At 56.8% G+C, this 8,751-nt stretch overlaps 1 protein-coding gene across 2 annotated transcripts; it reads right to left on the bottom strand.

Moving 5' to 3' along the window:
- Positions 1-205: 205 nt before the first annotated feature.
- Positions 206-8,524, bottom strand: DNAJC14 (DnaJ heat shock protein family (Hsp40) member C14). 2 transcript variants are annotated; one of them, XM_038753171.1, is made up of 7 exons: positions 8,446-8,524; positions 2,360-3,773; positions 1,963-2,069; positions 1,695-1,814; positions 1,191-1,351; positions 978-1,080; positions 206-431 (listed from the first exon to the last, which is right to left on the bottom strand). In XM_038753171.1, the coding sequence occupies exons 2-7, from the start codon at positions 3,407-3,409 to the stop codon at positions 251-253; spliced, it is 1,722 nt and encodes a 573-aa protein (XP_038609099.1). In that variant the 5' UTR covers positions 3,410-3,773; positions 8,446-8,524; the 3' UTR covers positions 206-250. The 2 variants fall into 2 exon arrangements, with proteins under 2 accessions (XP_038609099.1, XP_038609097.1); XM_038753169.1 differs by having other exon boundaries at positions 2,360-3,799; positions 8,446-8,512.
- Positions 8,525-8,751: the final 227 nt, after the last annotated feature.

An 8,751-nucleotide genomic window follows, 5' to 3' on the forward strand; every position in this document is an offset into this window, starting at 1 on the left:
GGCAGAGGTGATGAGCCCGGGCACCCCACCCCGAGAACGGGAGATCTCGGTGTCGGCCGGGTTGAGGTTCAGCCCTACTTTATCAGAGGAAGCTTCCCACAACCCTCTGACCTTCTCCCTGCCTTGGAGCGAGAGGGGACCCAAGAGGTGGGGGCAGGGGCCCCGCGTGGCCCGCGGCACCAAATGAACAGGGCAGAGCCGTCGCTTAAATACCGAAAAACTTTTTAAAAAGGCCCTGGTGGGGTGGAGCTCAGCGGGGGAAAGGGCGGCGCACTTTCTTGCGTCGCTTTGGCTTGGCCTCCCCCTTGGGCACCGTGCCAGCCGGCTGAGGGGCGGCACAGAAGCCGCCGTTGGGCGCCTGGCCGGGGGTGGCCTGAAACATCCGGTTGAAGAAATCCTGGAGGTCGGCTGGGGGGGCATCCGGGCTGACCCTGGGGGAGAGGGGAAAAAAAGCGTGAGGAAGGGGGTGATCCCCGTGCGGGGGCCGAGGGGTGTCACATCTGCCGTCCCTGTTGGTGCTCGCCAGGGCCCGACCCAAGCTCACTGTGGGCAGGGAACATGCCTACCGCTTGTTATATTGTACTCTCCTACGCGTATAGTATGGTGCTCTCTACACACAGTGCTCAGTCAACACAGTAAGTGCTCAATGAATACGATCGAATAAATGAATGAATACAAATGGTTGGTACTATTGGAACCCTACCTCCAGCTCTAACTTACTTTAGCTTCAACCTCCCCAGAGCGTCAGAGTCTAACCTTAATGGGGGCGGAGAACGGATCACTTGGTGATTCTCTAGAAGCTCCAACTTTACTGCACCGCACCCACCCCCCTCCCCACCAGTCCGAGAGCAGCGAGTACACCTCCTTCGGTTCTTGAATTCCTCCAAGCGCTCAGCCCACGGGAGGTGCCCAGCACAGGTCCCACTGGGCTGCGGTAGGGTAGGGGAGCCTACGTGAGCCCCCTCCTCACCACCTACCTGGGCCGGCTGGCGGGGCCGGGGGTCCGGGAGCCAAAGGAGATGTGATACGGGACGCGATGAGTGTCAGGAGAGATGCACACACGCTGGCAGCCGGCCCATTCTGCGGACAGGGAGCGGTGGAGGATTGGGGGGTGAGGGGGGTGCAAGCCGGGCCCCCCTCGCCCCCGCCGTGGGCCCGCGGCAGCCCCAGCCCTTCCCTCCCGGCCTTACCTGTGATGTCGTACACCTTCCCGTCCATCAGGGCGAAGTAGGTGATCTTGAGGCCCAACAGGCTGGACTCGGCCCAGAGGTCGCCCTCGGTGGCGGGGTGCAGGCGGCTGCACGGGGCGCAGTAGCGGGCACTCTGGGGCTCGCGCTCCATCTCAAACCGCCTGGCCGGGGATGGAGGGGCAAATAATAGTAATAATTAGCAATTATGGTACTTGTTAAGCGCTTTCTATGTGCCCGGCACTGTCCTAAGCACTGGGGTAGGGACAAGTTGGACACGGTCCCTGTTCCACATGGAAGAGCTGGGATTAGAACCCAGGTCTTTCTGATTCCCAGGCCCGTGGCCCTACCCACCAAGGGAAGGCCTGCCCTGTCAAGCCCAGGCCCGTACCCGCCCGGCCAGCTCGTGGGCCACGCCTCTCGCCCCCAAGTCCTTTGGCCCCGTCCACTCCCTGCAGCGGAACAGAGCTGCCCTCGCTCCCACCTTAACCCCAACCCCCTGCCCACCTGTGCTTGCCCTTGCAGCGGCTGCACACCATGGTATTCATGGCCTCCTTTAAGTCATCCTGCAAGCGGGCCAGGAACTCGTTCACGGAGCGGTTCAGGTCGCTCTCAGCCATCCGCTTCCTGGGAATCGGGGAGAGGGGGAGGCATCACCGCGAGGCTCCTGGTGGTGATGGAGGCCTCCCGCCGGCCCTCACCTATCTGCCCCAGGCAGATGAGGCTCAGCCTGCTGCCGCCGCCCCCCGCCCAACCTCCCGCCTGCCCCACCTACGTCTCGTATTCCCTCCGGCGCTCGGGGCTGCTCGCGATGTCCCAGGCCGCCCTCAGCACCTTGAAGGCTTCCTCGGCGCGGGGGTGGGGGCTTTTATCAGGGTGGACCTGCCGGGGGGGGGGGGGGGGCCGTGAGGAGAGAGGGACATCTCAGTGATGGACGATGCTGCCAAGAACTGCATCCCTAGCTGGCCGACTGCCCCCGACCCCTTTAGCCCAGCTCTCTTCTTGGCAGGGGTCACCGCCCCTCAACCCTTACTGGCTACAACCAACGGGGTTTCAGGCGTCCGCTGCGGGCAAGGGGCCGTGCTGAGCCATAGGGTCTCCTCCAGCCCCTGGCAGACGCCACAACCCCCTCGCCCCCGACCCGGCCCGGGGTCGCCGGACCACAGACTCACCAGCACGGCCAGCTGCCGGTACGCCTTCTTCAGCTCCGCGTCCGACGCCGTCGCTTCCACCCCCAGGACCAAGAAGGGGTCAAGCTGCTCCTCGGGCACCGCGGCCATGGCCAGCAGGCGGGAGACCTCCTCCTCCCCGGACTGGACCCTGCGCCCGCCGCCCCTGTCCCCCGGCTCCTCGGCCCGCCCTGCCCACAGCCCCTCCAGGTGCCGCCACATCCGGCCCTCGCGCAGCCCCGCCCAGCCCCGCCTGAGAGCGGGCGAGTCCAGCCGGGGGGCGAGCCGGGCCGCCCAGGCCCCCGTGCCCATTCGTCCCGCCAGCCCCTTCAGGTGGCGGTAGGCGGGCCGGGCACAGCCGAGCAGCAGCGCCAGCGCCAGGAGCAGCAGGGCACCCAGCAGCCGCAGCAGGCAGGCGAGGAGCCCGGCCCCCCAGCGCAGCCCCCGGTCCAGCGCCCCCGCACCCGCCCGGGCCCAGCCCCCGAGGGCCCGGGCCCGCTCGCCCCACTGGGCCAGGTCCCCGCCCCGCAGCTGGCCGCAGGCCCGGACCAGGAGCCCGCCGGCCTCCACGTACTCCCCCACCAGCACCAGCAGTTCGATCAGCCACCACAGCGCCGCCGCCCCCAACTGGCACAGCTCCCGGGGGCCCGGGAGCCACCACCTGTCCACAGAGCCCCATTTTCGCCTGCCGGGCCGGTGCCCCCTACGCCCGCCCCCCTCTCGCGGGTCCTCCTTGGTGGCCAAGCGGGACCGCTGCCTCCGGGCGGGGCCCTTTCGCCGGGCGGAGCCCTTCTGCCGGGCGGCGAGGTCAGGAATCCTAAAGGGGCTCGGGTCACCACCGTCCTCCTCTTCTTCCTCCTCCTCCTCCACCTCCTCCTCCTCGTCCCCGCCCCTGCCAGGGGCCGTGGAGGGCTGGCGGGGGCAGGAGCCGCAACAGGAGCGGTCCTGGCCCTCAGGGAAGGCCCCCATGGGGTCCAGGCCAGAGCCCCGGCGGCAACAGGCCGGCGAGGCGGCGGGGATCTGCGGGCTCCTCTCCTGTGGGCCCGAGGCCATGCCCCCGACCCCACCAGGGCCCCAGCACCCGTCCACCCCCAGCTCCTCCTCAGAAGAGTCTTCACCATGCCCACGGTTCTCGCCCTGGGCAGCGTCCGGAGCCCCCGGGGGATTATGGTTCAGATCGGGCGGGCACGCAGGGCCGGGGGGGCCCGGCAAGCGGTGGGGGCCGTTGGGAATCACGATGCCTGCCACGTCCTTGGATCCTGAGAACGAGGAACCACGGGGAGCCTTGGAGTCCAGAGTGGCGAGTTGTCATGGTTGGCCCTCCAGTCCCTCTCGCTTCCTCCCCTGGGGCGCGATGCGGCTACGGCCCCGGGGTCGGTGGGGGGTCTAGGTCACGGCCATCATAGCGGGCGGGAGTCTTGCGGAGGAGAAATGGCCAGAGGACTGTGGAGGATAAATAATAATGTTGGCATTTGTTAAGCACTTACTATGTGCCAAGCACTGGGGCAGATACAAGCTTTTCAGGTTCTCCCACATGGGGCTCAAGGTCTTCATCCCCATTTTACAGATGAGGTCACTGAGGCCCAGAGAAGTGAACTGACTCGCCCAAGGTCGCACAGCTGACAAGCGGCGGAGCCGGGAATAGAACCCGTGACCTCTGACTCCCAAGCTTGGGCTCTTTCCACTGAGCAACGCTGCTTCTCTAGGAGTGCGTGGTATTCATTCAATCACATTTATTGAGCGCTTACTGTGTGCAGAGCACTGTACTAAGCGCTTGAGCACTGTACTAAGCGGTAGTTACAGCCCTCCCAGGCCGGGTCACTGCGGAGCAAGCTGCTTAGAGTCAGGGCTCCCAGCGGGCCCTTCCCAACCCCAGCGCCTTGAATCAATCAACCGATATTATTTATTTAGCACTGACTGTGGGTACTAAGTGCTCCGGAGACTACAATGGAATTGGTAGACAAGATCCCTGCCTGCAAGGAGCTTCCAGTCAGGGGTGGGGACAGTGAAATCAACCGTAGATAGGGGAAATGGCAGAGTATGACGATGCCTATACAAGGGCTGAAGTTAGGGTGGCAACTCTCTTATATTGTACTCTCCCAAGCGCTTAGTACCGGGCTCTGCACAGTACTTTCTAAGCGCTTAGTACAGTGTTCTGCACACAGTAAACGCTCAACACGACTGAATGAATAAGCAGTCGATAAATATCACTGAAGGGTGGACATCAAGCGATTGAATGCTATGGATCCGAATGCACAGGCGATGCAGGAGGGAGGGCGAGTAGAGGAAATGAGGATGGAATTTAAGCGCTTACTATGTGCTGAGCACTGTTCTAACCGCTGGGGAAGATACAAGGTAATCAGGTTGTCCCACGTGGGGCTCATGGTCTTCATCCCCATTTTAGAGGTGGGGGAACTGAGGCACAGAGAAGTTAAGTGACTTGCCCAAAGTCACCCACCTGATAAGCGGCGGAGTCGGGATTCGAACCCACGACCTCTGAGAGCTTAGTAGAGAGAGGTCTCTTGGAGGAAATGGGATTTTAGCGGGGCTCTGAGGGTGGGGAGAGTGGTGGTCTGTCGGGGCGTGGGCTGCTGTGACCGAGGTACAGAGAGAAGCATAACAATAATAATAATAATAATAACAGTGGGATTTGTTAAGCGCTTCTATGTGCAAAGCAGTGTTCTAAGCACTGGGCGGGATACAAGGTAACCAGGTTGTCACATGCGGGGCTCAAGGTCTTAATCCCCATTTTACAGATGAGGTCACTGAGGCTCAGAGAAGTTAAGTGACTTGCCCAAGGTCACACAGCAGACATGTGGCCGAGCTGGGATTACAGCTGGGATTGTCAGCTGTGTGACCCTTATGGGACCACCTGATAATAATAATAATAATAATGATGGCATTTATTAAGCGCTTACTATGTGCCAAGCACTGTTCTAAGCACTGGGAAGGTTACAAAGTGATCAGGTTGTCCCACGGGGGGCTCACAGTCTTAATCCCCCTTTTACAGGTGAGGTAACTGAGGCACAGAGAAGTGACTTGCCCATAGTCACACAGCTGACAATTGGCGGAGCTGGGATCAATCAATCAATTGTATGTATTGAGCGCTTACTGTGTGCAGAGCACTGGACTAAACGCTTGGGAAGTACAAGTTGGCAACATACAGAGACAGTCCCTACCCAACAGTGGGCTCACAGTCTAGAAGGAGGAGACAGAGAACAAAACAAAACATATTAACAAAATAAAATAAATAGAATAGATATGTACAAGTAAAATAAATAGAGTAATAAATATGTACAAACATATATATAAATATACAGGTGCTGTGGGGATTTGTGCACACAGTAAGCGCTCAATAAATATGATTGAATGAATATATAATTCTACTTATTTATATTGATGCCAGCGATGCCTGTTTACTTGTTTTGATGTCTGTCTCCCAGTTTCTAGACTGTGAGCCCGTTGTTGGGTAGGGATTGTCTCTGTTGCTGAATTGTACTTTCCAAGTGCTTAGTACAGTGCTGTGCACACAGTAAGTGCTCAATAAATATGGTTGAATGAATGAACAGGGAGACAACTGCATCATCAGCATTCGTTTAGCTCGTACTATGTGCAAAGCTCTGTGCCACACACTGACTCTGGGCAGTTTTGTTCTGGATGCTCACTGGGAGTATGTTTGTGCATATTTATTACTCTATTTATTTATTTATTTTACTAGTACATATCTATTCTATTTATTTTATTTTGTTAGTATGTTTGGTTTTGTTCTCTGTCTCCCCCCTTCTAGACTGTGAGCCCGCTGTTGGGTAGGGACTGTCTCTATGTGTTGCCGACTTGTACTTCCCAAGCGCTTAGTACAGTGCTCTGCACACAGTAAGCACTCAATAAATACGATTGATTGATTGACTGTTGGGTAGGGACCGTCTCTGTATGTTGCCAACTTGTACTTCGCAAGCGTTTAGTACAGTGCTCTGCACACAGTAAGCACTCAATAAATACGATTGATTGATTGATTGACCTCTGATTCCAAAGCCCCGGCCCTTTCCACTGAGCCACGCTGCTTCTCTATCTGTGATCCCCTTGTAGCCTCCCCAGTGCTTAGAACAATCAATCAATCAATCGTATTTATTGAGCGCTTACTGTGTGCAGAGCACTGGACTAGGCGCTTGGGAAGTACAAGTTGGCAACATATAGAGACAGTCCCTACCCAACAGCGGGCTCACAGTCTAAAAAGGGGAGACAGAGAATAAAACCAAACATACTAACAAAATAAAATCAAATAGATATGTACAAGTAAAATAAATAAATAAATAACTAGAATAATAAAGATGTACAAACATATATACAAATATACAGCTGCTGTGGGGATTTGAACCCATGAACCCGAGAGGCAGCATGGCTCAATGGAAAATCAAATCAATCAATCAATCGTATTTATTGAGCGCTTACTGTGTGCAGAGCACTGTACTAAGCGCTTGGGAAGTACAAGTCGGCAACATATCGAGACAGTCCCTATCCAACAGTGGGCTCACAGTCTAGAAGGGGGAGACAGAGAACAAAACCAAACATACTAACGAAATAGAGCCCGGGCTTTGGACTCAGAGGTCACGGGTTCAAATTCCAGCTCCGCCAATTGTCAGCTGTGTAACTTTGGGCAATCAATCAATCAGTCGTATTTATTGAGTGCTTACTGTGTGCAGAGCACTGGACTAAGCACTTGGGAAGTCCAAGTTGGCAACATCCAGAGACCGTCCCTACCCAACAGTGGGCTCACAGTCTAGAAGGGGGAGACAGAGAACAAAGCCAAACGTACTAACAAAATAAAATAAATAGAATAGATATGTACAAGTAAAATAAATAGAGTAATAAATATGTACAAACATATATCCAGGTGCTGTGGGGAAGGGAAGGAGGTAAGATGGGGGGGGATGGAGAGGGGGACGAGGGGGAAAGGAAGGACGGGGCTGAGTGTGGGAAGGCCTCCTGGAGGAGGTGAGCTCTCAGTAGGGCCTTGAAGGGAGGAAGAGAGCTAGATTGGAGGATGGGCAGAGGGAGGGCATTCCGGGCCCGGGGGTCGATGGCGGAACTGTCTCTATATGTTACCAACTTGGACTTCCCAAGCGCTTAGTACAGTGCTCTGCACAAAGTAAGCGCTCAATAAATACGATTGATGATGATGATGATCCCCTTGTAGCCTCTCCCCCTTTTGGACCGTGAGCCCACTGTTGGGTGGGGACTGTCTCCATATGTTACCAACTTGGACTTCCCAAGCGCTTAGTCCAGTGCTCTGCACATAGTAAGCGCTCAATAAATACGATTGATGATGATGATGATCCCCTTGTAGCCTCTCCCCCTTTTAGACTGTGAGCCCACTGTTGGGTAGGGACCGTCTCTCTATGTTGCCAACTTGTACTTCCCAAGCGCTTAGTCCAGTGCTCTGCACACAGGAAGCGCTCAATAAGTACGATTGGTCCTCCCCAGCGCTTAGAACAGTGCTTTGCACACGGGAAGGGCTTACCAAATGCCATCATTAATAATAATAATAATAATGTTTGTATTTGTTAAGCGCTTACTACGTGCGAAGCACCGTTCTAAGCGCTGGGGAGGTTACACGGTGATCAGGTTGTCCCACGGGGGGGGGGCTCACAATTTTAATCCCCATTTTCCAGATGAGGTCACTGAGGCGCAGAGAAGTGACTTGCCCAAAGTCACCCAGCTGACAGTTGGCAGAGCTGGGATTTGAACCCATGACCTCTGACTCCAAAGCCCGGGCTCTTTCCACTGAGCCACTATTTATTTATTTATTTATTTGTTTATTTTACTTGTACATTCCTATCCTACTTATTTTATTTTGTTGGTATGTTTGGTTCTGTTCTCTGTCTCCCCCTTTTAGACTGTGAGCCCACTGTTGGGTAGGGACCGTCTCTATATGTTGCCAACTTGGACTTCCCAAGCGCTTAGTACAGTGCTCTGCACATAGTAAGCGCTCAATAAATACGATTGATTGATTGACTGAGCCACAGCAGCTTCATTATTATTATTATTATTATTAAATGACGGGCGGGTTTTGGGCCGCGTAGGGTCCTTACCGAGCGTCGTCGTCGACGTCGGCGGGTCCTGCCCGTGTGTGAGGCCCTGAGGCGAAGGCCGCCCCTCAGGCCGCTCCTCCCGCTCGCTTTCTACTTCCGCCTTCCCCGCCGCCCACGACCCCGGCCGCCTTTCACTTCCGGGGCGGCGGAGACGAGGGGGGCCGGGCCTGCGCCTGCGCACTGGCGGACACGCGCACGCACGCCCCGTCCGAGGTGGCGGGGCGCGCGTGCGCCTGCGCACCGCCCAACGTGCCGGCCGGCCGGGCACGCGCACGCACGCCCCGTCCGAGGAGGCGGGGCGCGCTC

Source organism: Tachyglossus aculeatus, chromosome 10 (assembly GCF_015852505.1).
Source record: "Tachyglossus aculeatus isolate mTacAcu1 chromosome 10, mTacAcu1.pri, whole genome shotgun sequence".
Classification (NCBI taxonomy): Eukaryota; Metazoa; Chordata; class Mammalia; order Monotremata; family Tachyglossidae; genus Tachyglossus; species Tachyglossus aculeatus.

What these genes read in the sequence shown, in the direction of transcription:
- DNAJC14 (XM_038753171.1), bottom strand. Translation starts at nt 3,409, where the DNA reads ATGGCCTCGGGCCCACAGGAGAGGAGCCCGCAGATCCCCGCCGCCTCG. An exon ending in ACCGGCAGCTGGCCGTGCTG is followed by an intron (nt 2,070 to 2,359) that starts GTGAGTCTGTGG and finishes CCCCCCCGGCAG; the next exon opens with GTCCACCCTGATAAAAGCCC. An exon ending in GAAGGTGTACGACATCACAG is followed by an intron (nt 1,081 to 1,190) that starts GTAAGGCCGGGA and finishes CCCTGTCCGCAG; the next exon opens with AATGGGCCGGCTGCCAGCGT.